Source organism: Pseudonaja textilis, chromosome 4, assembly GCF_049901715.1.
Source record: "Pseudonaja textilis isolate UNSWEBS1 chromosome 4, rPseTex1.2, whole genome shotgun sequence".
NCBI lineage: Eukaryota > Metazoa > Chordata > Lepidosauria > Squamata > Elapidae > Pseudonaja > Pseudonaja textilis.
The window spans coordinates 64365573-64381788 of record NC_141993.1 but is presented as its reverse complement, the minus strand read 5'-3'; the positions used below and the strand labels follow the sequence as shown (position 1 = coordinate 64381788).

Sequence of the window (16216 nt, the reverse complement as noted above, 5' to 3'; positions counted from 1 at the left end):
GTTGAAGCTGACCAGTGACACTAATAATATTGATATGTCCCCTTGAAGCATATAAGCAGTTAAGACTTTTTGAAGGCTCAGCACAACTTCTTCAGGGCCTTCCTAGGTTGTCTCCAAGTAAATATACAGACAGTGCTTCATTTGGAACTGTAAGGAATCAAAACACTCACTTCCAGAGGCAACCTTTGGCAAGACCTCTAGAGCAGGGGTGGGCAAACTATGGCCCGGGGGCCATATCCGGCCCGTTGGGCTTTTTAATCCGGCCCGCCGAAGATTGGTACAGAATTAAGGTTTGATGTGAATGATTGAATGATTGCATTCATTTGATTTTGACTTGCAATGACAGGCATTTCGACACCAGGTGGCGGCCCGTCTGTCAAATTTTAAAAGTCAATGAGGCCCCCCGAGCCAAAAAGTTTGCCCACCCCTGCTCTAGAAGATACTGAATGCCTTAGCATAACCAAGAGTGACTATGAGCATGTATTTTGCTGAATAAATCATTCAAACTTAGGTTAGATATTCATCCTTTGCTGTTTTTCAGCCAATAAATTTGAAGACTGAATATCAAGTATTAATATTAATACACAGCAAAAATAGTATTAGAATATTAGTAAATTGCAATATATAGAGTTAACATTTGACATCTATTTTGCAGTCCACGTGGAGACCATAAAGCAAATGTAGGTTTAAATCTGAAATTCAATAAGAGGAATGAAGAAGTCCCTGGCTACACTAAAAAAGTTGGAAATGAATGGATGTATTCCTCTGCAGTGGAGCAGCTTCTAGCTGAATATTTAGAAAGGTAAACTTAAAATTATGGATGTGTGTATAGTATACCCCTGTGATTGCCAGTGTTGTTAAATAGCATTATTGTAGGGAGCTTTGTTAAATCCAGCTGTCTATTGAAGCATTCTGTTTATTTCATCTATTTAGTGACCTAAATATTGTTTCTCCCTAGCATCTGACCTATTAATCATACTGGCTTTGCTTTTGGGTTTAGCTATTTATAGTTTATATTTATGGTCTACATTTATATTTATTTTTTCAGTTTGTATGACTGCTTAGTCACTTAGACTACAGGCAGTTAATGGCCAGTTAAAAACAAAAATAACCAAATAAAAGACAAATTGTGCCAAAATTATATATTCTTCTTTCAAAACAATGTTGATTCCCAGACTTCAGCAATTTTGATGAGAGTACATTTCATAGTTTGATAATGTACCAGACAAATGGTGACAGCTTGGGTCATATTTTCAAAGACGTTTCCTTATCAGATTCCTCAATGCCCAACACTGACAAAGCTTCTAATGTAACTGCCTTTACTGGAAAAGCTGGGATATGTTCAGAGATGTCTTGCCTTGAAAATAGCCCCTACTGAACTGTATCTTATAGTCAAACATCAGTAAAAGGAATATTTTATGATAATTTGTATTATGCCATAAACTTTCGTGATTATTTTATGTCTTAGAAGGTTTTATAACGTTGGTCAAATTTCCATTTTTTGGCCCTGAATTTTGAATGTATTCTATAAGTTAGCCCATTTGAGGTACTGTACCTTGGTTCAAACATTTTGCCCTACAATGCACCATTTTGTTAAGAGGAATCAAAGTTTTAGTAGTATATTAACTGGGTGAAGAAATATTTTAATTAATTTTAAATCCTTCCATATGTGAGTATAGTGGATTATTCCTTAGGTATTGTACCATTATGTGAGGAAAACTGTATCCATATCTTTTATACCATGAAAGTTACATGATTGTTTCTCAACTGTTTTTAAAAGTTACAGATCTGTGTTACATTACTATTTCAATGCAAAGCATCTTTTTGGATGTAACTCTAGAGCTCTGCATAATATATTTCACTATTACATGCAACTTATTTTTTCCTGAGAACAGGAGTCTAATTAATATTGGTGGAGGTTCTATGATATATGTGTGTGTAAATATGAAATATCTACTCAAATATATTTATCTATTTCACAGGGTACCAGAACTTTTTACTTATTTAGCCAAAAATAGTCCAGAAGATATATTTTATGAAGATGACATTTGGCCTGGTGAAGAGGAGAACGGGTATGTAGTTCATATGTTTGTAGATTAGTAAATAAGTAGATAAATTTTCTGATCTTGCAAAGACAATCAGCATAAAGATTGCTAGTTCAAATTTAATAGACGAGTCCTTGGATTTAAGGAGGAACATTTCATGTCATATTTTTTCATCGTTGCAGCTGTCTAATTACTGTCAAGCAGTCAAAATACTATTTGTCTCTAAAGAACACAGTTGTTATTTTGAAAATATATAATCTTGATCCAAGGAATTGCAGGGGTCGAGATATGAAAAGAATCCCATTTCTTTTATAGAAGTTTTTTTTTGTTGCTCTATTTATTTAGCATATGGCATAGAACACATGGATAACAGTAATAAAATTATATACACCAAACTAATTGGATTATAATTTTCAATTTTGATTTGACAGCTTTGATGTAATTGTTAAGCTTTGGGGCAATGCTTATATCTATTTTTCTTACATTAGAACATATTTTTTTAAAAATCTTAATACATAATACATTGCCACTTGATAATATTTACATGTTGACTATGCTAGATTTTACATCTTGATTGTTAATATCGAATAATTTTTAACATAGTGCTGAGAAGGTTCAAGAAATCATGTCATGGCTAAAGGCTCATCCTGTCAGTACACTTTCACGTTCATCTTGTGATTTGCAAATTCTGGATGCAGCTATCATTGAAAAGATTGAAGAAGAAATAGACAAATGCAAGGTATATAAAATATTATCTAAAATATCTGATTCTTAACACAGTATATTTAAGTTAAGTTCCAAATGTCATTTAAATTGCTATTTGAATGTCCTACATTATGAATTCTTGAGTGTAATTTTGGATTGTAAAGAAATAAAAAAATCATTTTTAAACGCGGGATACCTTACCAGCTTACCTGATGACTTACTTGTTTATATATAATCTATATCACCCACCTTGATTTAGGTAAACTTTATTGAGTTTATGAAGTCACATCTATCTAGGGTTACACTGAAAGCTTTGTTCATAAGATTTCTCTCTGTCCTGCTCTTGTTAGATTATGTTTCTTTATACTCAGATAAATATTTGGTGTTGGAGAACTCTAAATAACAGAATAGTTTAGAATACCCATAACATTCATTATACAGTGTAACTGTCTTATCAATAAATATTTGGAGTAGGAATGATCAATTTTTTTCCATCAAGGTCATTTTTTTCATGGATTGTCCATTAAGATCTGTGTGATAAGTCAGAATATAAGCAAGCAGTGGATGCATCCAAAGTCTAAAGTTGTCTTTGTCACATCCACTGTTTTCGCTTAATGGCACATTGTTTTTTCTCAAATTACCCTCCAAGCAGCAGGCACCAATAAAGAGTCAAAGAGTTGTTACATAACTCCTGGACTTATCTTACAGAATAGTTTTAAAATTGGGTTGAGTGACACACTTATTAAGCTAAGGAATATAGGTAGATTTTCTATTAATGTTTTAATTTATGTGGGCTATAATATGTGACTTTTTAACTTTGTACAGCAATAATTATGAATGATTTCATCCAATTATTTTTGCTTTTTTAGCAAAGAAAAAGTAATAAGAAAGTGCGTGTGACAGTGAAACCTCACTTATTATACAGAGTAAGTTTAATATAACTATACTTGCATAGGAATTTTTATTAAAGGCAATAGCAAATCAATTTGCTACTAGAAAGAAACATGAATGAATGTATCATGTAATCATCAAGAGTTAAGCTTGACTCAAGGGAGGCTTCATGTTTCATACCAGCTTCCTCTTTTTTCCCCTCCATCTTACATATTGTAAAACTGATGAACAAGGCATGTAAAAATGACAATGCTGGTTAGATTAAGTAGATGAAACTTACTATATTTTCTGTTGGGTGGATTTGGAGTGTGATTGCTTTCTACTGAGAAAACATCCCTGCATTGTAGGATCATTATAGTGAACAGAACATTACATGATTATTTAATCTTTTCATTTTAATAAAATTGCACGTGAAATTAATACCCCAAGAGGCATATATAACTAGTTTTATTCTATATTATAATCATAATTAGATATTTTTGCTATAATTTAAATTTTTGGTTTTTATTAGCCTTTAGAACAACAACATGGAATTTTTCCAGATCAAGATGCAGAATATCGATTGTTTGACCGTGTTGTGAATGTGAGAGAGAACTTTTCTGTTCCCCTTGGACTTCGTGGTAGTATAATAGGAATTAAAGGAGGTATGACTGAATTTCTTTTTAGATTTTGATAAGCCTGCCTTTGATTTGTGAATGATTTCTATGTTTAAAAAAATACTGATTAGTATCATCTGGATATTTATCAAATATCCAGTTTAACTGAGGTTAAAAAGGTACATCTTTTTGTTTGTTTTAATGAGCTGAATTCAAAATTCTATAACTGCGGTTTCTCTATAGTTTTCTTGGTATTCTTAGAGACAGTCAAATTCACCTGAATCACACAGGCTGAAGTTGAACATAAGAATTTTTTCCACACAAAATGGCCTCTCCTCTTTTATTGCAATATATTCCCCATAGTTCAAGCTATTTAAAAGGGCCTCTAGTCCTTTCAAAGTGTACATTTTGGGGGACAGGAGAGAATTGGAAAACTGTTTTACAAGTGACATTTCTTACATACACTTTTGGAGTGGTTACTTTTAGTCTACAAGAAAATAGATCTATAGTGCTTTTGTAGCACTTGTAACTAAAGAACATTGGGACACATGTTTCTATACAGTATAATCAAACGTGGGAAAGCCCTAACTGTATTAATTCATTATTTGCATAAAATAACAGGAAAAAACATTGCTACCAGGTGTGTTACTTGATCATTTTTTCTTGTTTGGAAGGATGAGAATGTGTGTTAACTGATATAACACGATGTCTTTGTATATATTCTCAGTTTTAAAAGACCATGTCTTTGGTGGTGTTTCTTTAGTAAGACTGAAACTACCTGAAAGCTCATTGACACACATAAGTCAATAATACAGAAATTATAAAAATGAATCAGAGTTCTGCCTCTGGATTATAACATCTTGTTAGTCATAATAGTTGTGAATTCTGGAATTTATAATACACAGGAGAGAACCATGTTGGTGAAGATAGTCTAACTGGTCAGCTATATTGACCAGGAATGGAAGCCAGTATAGAGGACAATATTAACTCTTAATTGGTAATTCCAATCTTTGTAAATAGTTCTGGAAATAAATATAACGTGTTTTTTTTTAAATATAAAAATTGTTGCCATTGTAGTAAATAAGCAATAATATTATGTTTTTCTTTATCAACTTCACATTTGATGATATTGCTTACAATGTATATTTTCTTTAGCCAGCAGAGAATCTGATGTGCTATATGAAGTACTGTTTGATGAAGATTTTCCTGGAGGTTTAACAATAAGGTTTGTTGCAAACAATTGCTTTTTTTTCTTAAGTGTTTCCATAGAACCTCAGAAACATAAAGTAATTGTGCATGAAAATGTTTTTTTCTTGTTATTGTGTTCTTTATTATCTATTTTTATTGTCATTGTAAATTTATAAACTTTCATTTTATTATATCTGAAGTATGTTAGTTAAGTTCATTTTATGCTCCATCTGAAATATTAAGTTATATTCTATAAATATTTTTAATATATAGTTTGAAATTATATGAGTAATGATCATGACAAAATTGCTTTCATTGCCTTTCTTTCATTAGGAGTTCACCTTCCAGAGGATACCGCATGCCAGCTTGTGCCTTAATTAACATATCTCATGGCTATCGAACTGAAACAGGAAATCAGAAGCTAACAGCCATAGTTAAGCCACAGCCAGCTGTGAGTTCCTACAACTCATATTCATCTGAAACCTTTTCTGTATCTTCCCAAAAAGCACATCTAGGAGGCCTCAATCATTCTCCTCGTTCCCTCTTTGTTCCAACTCAAGTAAGTGTGAATTCAGTTACACAGTTCTATCATAAAAATAAAGATATTGCTATTGTAAGGAAATGATTTCTGATTTTCTTTTATAGCAATTCGTCATATTTTAGCTACTGTCTATCCACTGCAAGATGAAGGCCTCTTCCACATGTTTCCAACCAATATGGTCCTGAATTTTCTTTTCCCAACTGGGCCCATAATACTTGCTGATGTCATCTATCCATCTTGTTTTAAGTCTCTTTTGTGGATGTTCTTTATCAAGTGGTATCCATTCTATGAGTGCTTTGGTCCACCTGCCCTTAGTGTCATACACCTAGGGTGGATGGGGGAAAACTGGGTCATAGATGATAGTAAATTACATATCTCAGAGTTGGCTTGCTGTCAGGATTCCCAGCCATTGCCCTAATTAAATAATGAGCCTCAGCCAAGTTTCCAAAGAAACCAACAGATTCGTTAGGAGCAACATGAATGGCATTAAACTGTATGAAGCCAAGAGACATGCAATTTACTATCGCCTATGACCCTGTTTCCCCTCATCCCCCTAGCTTTGTCATATATCAGATTTGCCAACGTAACACATTCACTCATCAATCACGCTCTTCAATGAAAGATTTTCATGGGCAGAAGATCCAGTAGCCTAGGCTACAGTCTCCACAACATAAGCATGGAATGTGCTTCTGGCTTCCATCTGCTGCACTGCTCCCTCAGGTCTTTCCCCCCACTCCTCCTAATGGTAATAGGCATAGGAATGATTTATGAGTTGACACTTGGTTCTTGTTGTGTAACCAGACACTTGATGATATTGTATACTTTTATTTGTTTTCTAATCAATTTGCAGATCTTTCTATCTTGTTTTGTAGTGGCAAGCATGTATCTTTCCATGACTCTTTGCACCACTCTTAGCTTTTGTATCAATTGTGATATTAGTGTCTATGTTTCACTGGCATATGTTAGAGGAGTTAGCGTACACTGATTGAAAATTTACGCTCTTCAGGCATAAGGGGAGATTGTTTTTGAAAATTATGCTTTGCTTGCCAGAAAAAAAAACATTTACAAGGTTTTCACCAAGATAATAGCAAAAAGAATATTCAGAACATTAAATGATGCACAACCAAAAGAGCAGGTAGGGTTCACAAGTGGCTACAGCACAATGGATCACATCCAAGTTGTTTAGCAAGTCATTGAAAGGCAAAGCGAGTACATTGTGCCTCTGTCCATGGCTTTCATTTACTATGAAAATGCATTTAACTCACTATTCCAGCAAGCGATAATTAATGCATTGCCCAACCAGCTAACATGTGGAAAACTCTTAAAAACATCACTGGCTTCAGCAAACCTCCTCCCCAGGCAGAAGAAAATCAACAACTAGCAGATGACCTGAATGTGTTTTACTGCAGGTTTGAAAAGAAACTACAGCCTATCTCCACAACCCATATCTCAAACATACCAACAACAGCCAAGCCTCCTACAACTGGCCCCAATCCATTGGGCTCACAACCTCTGATGATCACAGAAAAAGAAGTGCAAGATCTATTACACAGACAGAAACCAGGAAAAGCACCAGGGCCAGACAAGATAACTCCTTCTTGCTTAAAAGTCTGTCCTGACCAATTGGCTCCCATCTTCACCTGAATCTTCAATAGATCACTAGAGATGTGCTATGTTCCTTCCTGCTTCAAACGGTGTACCATCATCCCAGTGCCAAAGAAGCCCTCCATCAAGTAACTGAATGACTACAGACCGGTTGCTCTAACATCTGTAGTTATGAAAATCTTTGAAAGGCTTTTGCTGTCCCACCTGAAAACCATCATGGATCCGCTGTTAGATCCCATGCAGTTTGCATACTGAGCAAATAGATTGACAGATGATGCTGTTAACATGGCTCTGCATTACATCCTACAACACCTTGAATCTCCAAACAGCTACGCAAGGGTCCTCTTTGTAGACTTCAGTTCAGCACTCAATACCATCATTCCAGATGCTCTTCTAAGTAAATTAAACCAACTAGTGGTACCTGAACACACTTGTAAGTGGATCATAAGCTTCCTAACAGACAGGAAGCAGCAGGTGAAACTAGGCGGAATCACATCCGATACCTGTACAATCAGCACAGGCCCCCCCCAAGGCTGTGTGCTATCTCCACTTCTCGCTATATACCAATGACTCCATCTCAAATGATCCATCTGTTAAAATACTGAAGTTTGCTGATGACACAACAGTGATTGGTCTCATTTGAGACAAGGATAAATCTGCATACAGACAGGAGGTTATACAACTTGCCTCGTGGTGTAACCGGAACAATCTGGAACTGAACACACTCAAAACCGTAGAAATGGTGGTAGACTTTAGAAGAAACCCTCCTATACTACCACCTCTTACAATACTAGACAACACAGTATAAACAGTAGAGACCTTCAAATTTCTAGGTTCTACTATATCACTTGACCTAAAATGGACACCTAACATCAAAAACATCATCAAAAAAGCACAACAAAGAATGTTCTTTCTGCACCAACTCAGAAAGCTCAAACTGCCCAAGGAGCTACTGATACAGTTCTACAGAGGAATTATTGAGTCTATCATCTGCACCTCTATAACTGTCTGGTTTGGTTCTGCAACCCAACAGGACAGACACAGACTTCAGAGGATAATTAGGACTGCAGAAAAAACAATTACTACCCACCTGCCTTCAATTGAGGACCTGTATACTGCAGGAGTCGAAAAGAGGGCTGTGAAAATATTTATAGACCCCTCACATCCTGGACATAAGCGGTTTCAACTCCTTCCCTCAAAACGACGCTATATATAGCACTGCACACCAGAACAATTAGACACAGGTACAGTTTTTTCCCTGAAAGCCATCACTCTGCTAAACAAATAATTCACTCAACACTGTTCAACTATTTACAAAGTGTACACTACTATTACTGTTAATCTTCTCACCACTCCTTATCACCCATCCCCTCCCACCTGACTGTTTCCTAGTATGATTTGATTGTTGATTGTACCCTATGACTATCATTAAGTGTTGCATATTATGATTCTTGGTTCTTAATGAATGTACCTTTTCTTTATGTATACCGAGAGTATTTACACCAAGACAAATTCCTTTTGTGTCCAATCACCCTTGCCCAATAAAGTATTCTATTCTATTCTATTCTATTCTATTCTATTCTATTCTATTCTATTCTATTCTATTCTATTCCATTCCATTCTATTCCATTCCATTCCATTCCATTCCATTCCATTCCATTCCATTCCATTCCAAGGCATAGACATTGCTTAATACAATCAATATATGAAAAATCTTGGCAACAATTTGCCTTAATGATCTTAAAGTGGAAATCAACATAGAATAAGGTGTAGACAAGACAATACCGTATCACCTATCTTTTTCTCAGATTGCCTTGAAGAAGTATTTTGCAAACTAGACTGGGCAAAAGATGGAATGAAAATTAAAATTAATTAATTAATGGAGCCTGTTAAATCACTTAAGATTTGCAGATGATGTTGTTCTCACAACACCCAGAAGAGCTATAAAGACACACACAAGAGCTGCACAAATCAGGAGAACCATTTGGCTTAAACATAAACCTGAAAAAGGACCAGGTGATGTTTAATACATTCACCAAAGAAAGAAAGAAAGATTATATCTGTCTCTCTCTCGAGGAGGCTTGTGGAAAGAAGCAGCCAGAGTCACGCTCGTCTCTCAAGAACCCAGCTGAAGTTTCCCGTGCTGCTTCTGCAAGCACTCCTCAAGAAAGGGGCGATTTTGCAGATAGCTTGGCTGGACTCCTGTCCCTGGGAGTTGAAGCGCAAGCGGCACAGGAAACTCTTCAAGCGAAGGTGGAATGCTGATGCCGTGCAAACGCAAGTAGCACAGCGCTGCCGCACCTTCCAGCTATCTCCATCGCTGTTTTGGCGCACCTGTGCCACCACCGCTCTCTTGCCACAACAGCGCCATTACCTCGTCCTGGCCAGCGAGGGCTGCACTGCTTTATGCACGTTGCACCACCCATAGATTTGCACATTACATGTGCCACCCTCTATGGTGGAGATTTCAAACCCCACCACGGGCAGGTTCTATATCCCAGACTACAGTAGCACAAGACTGGCCCTTTAGTTATCCTAGAGCAGCTCATCCATGGCAGGCCAGTCCTGTGATTACTTCAGCTCTGGAATATGGGACCGACTTTCCCACCAACATCAGCAAGCCACCTTGAGGCAGATTTCCCTCCCCCATCATTGGTCTTACCTTCCAGTTCCAGCTTGCATGGCTTTACTCAAGGTAAGGTTTGCGCTCAGCTGAAGGGGGAGCCAGGGGGGCAGCGCAGCCTTGTGTTCCCACGCAGCCTGGATTAATTGCTTTGGGGGGACATTTCTCTGCAGACCACCAAAATTTTCTTGTGGACCACCAGTGGTCTGCAGCCCACCGGTTGGTGACCACTGGATTAGAGAACAAACGGAAGTATACAATATCATCAAGAGAGTAAAAGAATTGAAATGGAAATGGGCAAAAAAAACTGATGGCAGGTAGACTGAGGCTCGGATAGAATGGATCCCATTTGATAAAAAGTGTCCATGAAAGAGACCTAAAACAAGATGGATTGATGACACAGGCAAGTATTGCAGGTCTAGTTGGTAAAACTAAGCTCAGGACCATATTGGCTGGAAACATGCGGAAGAAGCCTTCATCCAGCAATGGATAGACAATTATGACAATGATATGATATGAACACTAGTATATGCACAGAGAAGGAAATGATAGGTCTTAGATGTGCCTTGAGCATTTCAGTTATTGTGTATATATCAGAGAAGTTGATTTTTACATTTGTTTGAGATTTAAAAGAAACAAAGTAGATAATGTCCCATAACAGTTATTGTTAAAATTGTTGAGTATATATTGTGGGCCTGTTAATTTGTAATACTGTGTTGAGAAAAAAATAGCTGAGTGCTTAATATTTTAAATAAATAGAAAAGTTGGAAAGTTATTCTATTTTTTTCTATATCTATTATCCAGCAATTGAATGGAAGACAGCATAATAGTATCAAAGCAGAAAAGCAGGGTTATTCCAGTTCTCACCAGAAAGTAACCTATACAAGTAGTCATCAGAAATGCAAAGTAAGTTGTTTACTGGCTACCTTAGGATAAACGGTTTGGGGTTCTGTAGGAAGTCTGTTTAAGTTTGTTTGTCAGTTGGCTTTTGTTAAAATAAGTAAAGTGAAAAAAGATTATATATTATTTGGTACATTTGTATTAAAAATAACATTTCTAAATAAGATAATCATAAGCAATGCATTGTAGTAATGCAAATGAAACAATAAATAACACCAAGCAAAGACAATAATAAATATATTCCAACATGTAGCACGTTGCAATACATTCAAGAAAAGCACAAAATAATTTACATACATATTTTTTCACAACACATGTATAATGCTGGCTATCTCCCCAAGGCACACTTTTATGTTTAAAAGTACTGAATTGGTCTGTGAGTTATATATCAAATTATCTAAATTTTGATAATATTCTGAAATTAATGAAAACTTAATCTTTTTTTATTTATTACCGTATATACTCGAGTATAAGCCGAGTTTTTCAGCACATTTTTTGTGCTGAAAAAACCCCCCTCGGCTTATACTCAAGTCAGATTCCCTCTGAAAAAAAAATGGTGTAGAGCTCCGGAGCTGGGCAGCCGCTTCCCTGCTTCCGTGTTTCCTTTGCAACTTGTAAGCATGGGGGTAATCGGAAGCAGAAAAGTTCTTGCATGAGGATGTATTGTTTTTTCTTTATTTAACTGTTTTTAGGGCGGGGGGAGTCCAACCATCCTGTGAGAATGCTCAAGACACGAAATCTATCCGCTTGAAAATAAGTGTGTGTGTGGGTGGGATTTTAACAGAGGGAAGACATAGGGAGAAGGCAAAAGCGACGGAAGATCCTTCAGGGGAAACTGAGGGGGAGACTCACCCTTGGTCCAGATGAGCCCCCTTCCCCGCCCCTAAAGAAGCAGAGGCAGCCAGCAAGGGCAGACAAGCCCCGCTTCGTGGACTCCGTCCGTCCTCGCTCCCACCCACCCACCCAAAGCCACGAAGTCCCCCAAACGCGCAGCCCAGAATCGCCCTCCCCTCAGGGGGCAGCAACGACACCCGGTGTTTCCTGAAACAAGAAGCTCCACCGTGCAATGAAGCGCCTGGCTCTAGGCTCAGAAAGCAACGCGAGCCGAGACCGTTCCTCAGCCCTAGCTGCTTTCAGTCCGCTCGGGAGGAGGAGGGGAGGAGGTGGTGGCAGCGGCTTGCGTTGTTTTCTGAGATCGCAGAAAACAACGCAAGCCACTGCCGTCCCCTCCTCCTCCCCTCCTCCTCCCGAGCGGACTGAAAGCAGCTAGGGCTGAGGAAACGAACACCTCGGCTCGCGTTGCTTTCTGAGATCTAGAGCCTAGAGCTCAGAAATAACGCGAGCCGCTGCCACCCCCTCCTCCTCCCCCTCCTCCCAAGCGGACTGAAAGCAGCTAGGGCTGTGGAAACGAAGCCACCTCGGCTCGCGTTGCTTTCTGAGACCGCGAGCCTAGAGCCTAGAGCTCAGAAAATAACGCGAGCCGCCACCACCACCTCCTCCTCCTCCCCCTCCTCCTCCCGAGCGGACTGAGTTTTGCCATCACGGCCCTACCTGTAATGGTAGCTATCCATCCAAAAAGGCCTGCAGTTGTACACTCCAGCAAGCCTGGCCAACGGGCTGCTTCTTTTGCGGACAAAGAGTGTGTGGGCAAGTGACATGCCCCACGCCGCCTGAAGCACAGAATGGTTTTTTGAGTGTTTGTTTGTCCTGACCCACGTGGCCTAGCACAGCAAGGAAGATCTTTGTTAGGTTTCGTTTTAAATAATTTTTATTAATTTTCTTTTTTTTTTACATCGTAAAACATCATGGTATCAACAACGTTCTTGGCATCTATACAAAATTTTGATTTAAATATCATAATACATTATATTGCGTTTATCTACTATTAAATATTATCTTTAGCTATAATTACTATTCTTATATCTTTATATAGTTTACAAAATTTTATTTTACTTTCTTAAGGGTTGTTTCAGTTGACATTTTTGTCTCCCTTCTTGATTCTGTTTTTTTAGCCATTTATACTGATTATTCCAAATTGTAACGAATTCAGAGTCATCTTTTTCTTTCAATTTCATTGTTAGCATATTCATCTCAGCACTTTCTGTTACTTTGTGTATTATTAGTTCTTCATTAGGGGCATTTGGTGTTTTCCATACCTGCGCAAAGGCTATTCTGGTGGCTGTTATAATATGTAACACTAGGTATTTTACTTATTTCGGTAGTCTTTCTTTAATAATTCCTAATAGGAAGGATTCTGGTCTGAGCTCAGTCTGATAGCCAGTAATCTCTTTTAACCAATTTTTAATTTGGATCCAATATGTCCTGGCCTCGGGGCACATCCACCACATGTAATAAAATGTACCATCAACTTTTTTGCACTTCCAACATTTAGGACTCATATTGGAGTAGATTTTTGCCAATCTTGTTGGGGCTAAATACCATCTATAAAACATTTTATATATGTTTTCTTTGTATGCGGCAGATACCGTTAATTTATAATTTATATTCCATATTTTTTGCCATTCCTCTAATTCTATAGTGTATCCAAAATTCTGTGCTCATGCAATCATTGTACTTTTGACTATTTCCTCTTCCATTTTAAAATCTAATAAGTGTTTATCTATTTTAGTTATAAGTTTTTGTTCCAGTCCCATTAATATTTTATCTAGTTGGTTCTGCCCTTTGTCAAATCCAAAATCTTTTGAGTCTTTTTTATACTTATTTTGAATTTGCAAATATGGCCACCAATCATTTACAATTCCATTCTCTTTCAGTTCTTGGTTTGATTTTAATTTCCCTTGGCTATCTAATAGTTCTTCATAGCTTACCATTTTCTGTAGATCTAATCTATTTGGATGTATAGTGGCTTCCATGGTTGACAGCCATCGTGAGATTTCTGTATAGTGTTTACCTTTGATTTTTTTCAAAATTGTAATCAATGAATCTCTTATTAGGTGTTGATTGAAATAGGTATGTATATTGCTTTCATTTTCCCACAAAAATGCATGCCAACCTATCAAGAGGTCATGTCCTTCTAATGTTAAGATTCTCTTGTCTCTTAATTTAATCCAATCCTTAATCCAACTCAACACCACTGCCTGATAATAAAGCTCCCAATCTGGTAGTCCTAGACCACCTCTGCTCCTATTATCTTGTAATAGCTTCATTTTAATACGTGGCCGCTTGCCCAACCAGACAAACTTGGGTGTCATTTTATTTAGTTCTATAAAAAAAGATTTCCCTAATTTAATTGGAATCATTTGGAATAGATATATTAATTTTGGTAAGTTATTCATTTTCAACGTTGCTATTCTTCCTAATATAGACAGTTTCAATTTGGCCCATAATTCCAATTCTTTTCTGATTTGCTTAATCAGTTTGACATAATTGCCCTCTTTTAATGATGAACATCTGGGTGATATCCAAATCCCCAGGTATTTCACCTTTTTTACTATTTGCAGTCCTATTGTATTTTCTAATTCTACTTTCTGCTTTGTTGTACAGTTTTTGACTATCATTTTAGTTTTAGTTTTATTTATTTTAAATCCTGCTACTTCCCCAAATTTTTCTATTTGTTGTAACAATATTGGTCCCTAATTCATTGGATCTTCCACTATAAATACCAAATCATCAGCAAATGCCTGAACTTTATATTCCTCATTTCTAATCTTAATTCCATAAACCTCTGGATTTTGTCTGGTTGCAGCTAGCAACACTTCTAAAGACAAGATAAATAGACCTGTCTCTTACTTTTTCCTACTGTTCTTCTTTTACAAGTCACAGATCCATCAGGTTAAACTCCAAATTCCCAGATAATCAGTCTAAATCAACTCCAAATTTTTCAGAAAAAGTCCAAAACACCAGTCAATCTTTAATCAACTAAATCAGCTTTGATCTTTGTCTTAAGAGTTCCTTGCTTTCACCGCCGGATTGCCATTTCCCTTCAGACTTCCACCCTCTTATTTAAGACTCACAGTTCTGCCATCTCTCTCTGCCGTTTCTCTCCTCGACTTTCACTTTCCGCCTCCTTCATTCCACGTTCAATCCATCAATTGATGCCAAAAATGCTATTTGTGCTCTGGTATCTTCCTCATTGGGCAAAAGCACTACGACTTCGGTCTGCCATCGAGATGGCCGATCACTCACATGTCGGAGCAAATGAGGTTTCCCTTGAAGTTGTCAACAGCCGCCGCTGTCAAACTTCTCCTCGGGCTTCCTCACACCTTCGTCTTCCCCTTCAGGGTCTACGTGCCCCTCACCAGGGCCTCCAAATGCGCAGATTGGGGATGAGAGAGCAGAGCTTGCTCTTCTCTCCCTGCCACAGCGCTGCAACCGCTGACCTTTGTTAGGTTTCAAAGTGATGAAATCCATTTAAAAACAAAAAACCAAAGTCCATCTTCCAAAACAATTTCTTTTATTTGGGAAAGCATCAAATTGGCAAAGTCCATGGTAGTTCCAGATCTGACACAACCCGGAATTACCCCACAATGTCATAAGTTAGAAGCAACCCCCAAAAGTCACATTCTCCAGTAGAAGTAATTCAATGTTGCTTGATGTCATAAATCTCCACCTCAAGGGGCCTGAACATGGTCAGCTCATTTTCCCATGGGAAGAAGAATCACCTAGCCTAAACAACTCTCCCTATCTTCACTCCTCCCCCCTTAGGAATATGGCAAGCCCGAAACCCTTCACCCATGACCGCCAAAGAGAAAGTAAGAAAAAGAATATATACTAAGCCTAACTAAAATGACTACACATATGTTAATTTCGGGCTTGATAACCTTTTGCATAAAAGGTCCTATTGCAGATGGTTATAGCCCTGGGTCAAGTGATCCCCTTTTCTGACCTGAAAGGCAAAGCCATGGGGGAAATACAGATTGATTACAATCCAGATTGATTGTAAACAACCATTTCATAACTTAATCCCAGTCACCACTCCAGATAGCTTAATAGATTGTGTTAATGGGTGAATGGACTTAATGAGCTTAAGTCTTAAGATCTTAATAATAAACAACCCTTCTGTACCTTACCAACTGCATGCTAAATTCCAGCCACCACCCCAGTGGAGACCGGCCCCGCATGAACTTAAATAGGGTCAAATTTGGGGGGTAGGGCTTAATTT

General features: G+C 37.5%; 1 protein-coding gene across 8 annotated transcripts in view; it reads left to right on the top strand.

Annotated features, from left to right (window-relative positions):
- XRN1 (5'-3' exoribonuclease 1) overlaps positions 1–16216 on the top strand; it is a 74688-nt gene that overhangs the window by 37915 nt on the left and 20557 nt on the right. For 6 of the 8 annotated variants that reach the window (XM_087933275.1, XM_026701561.2, XM_087933276.1 and 3 more), the window contains exons 25-32: positions 656–802; positions 1983–2072; positions 2649–2784; positions 3620–3676; positions 4153–4285; positions 5393–5462; positions 5759–5984; positions 10999–11100. In XM_087933275.1, coding sequence (XP_087789401.1) covers positions 656–802; positions 1983–2072; positions 2649–2784; positions 3620–3676; positions 4153–4285; positions 5393–5462; positions 5759–5984; positions 10999–11100 — 961 coding nt within the window. The remainder of the gene's footprint in view (positions 1–655; positions 803–1982; positions 2073–2648; positions 2785–3619; positions 3677–4152; positions 4286–5392; positions 5463–5758; positions 5985–10998; positions 11101–16216) is intronic. The other 2 variants (XM_087933278.1, XM_087933277.1) reach the window with 1 other exon arrangement.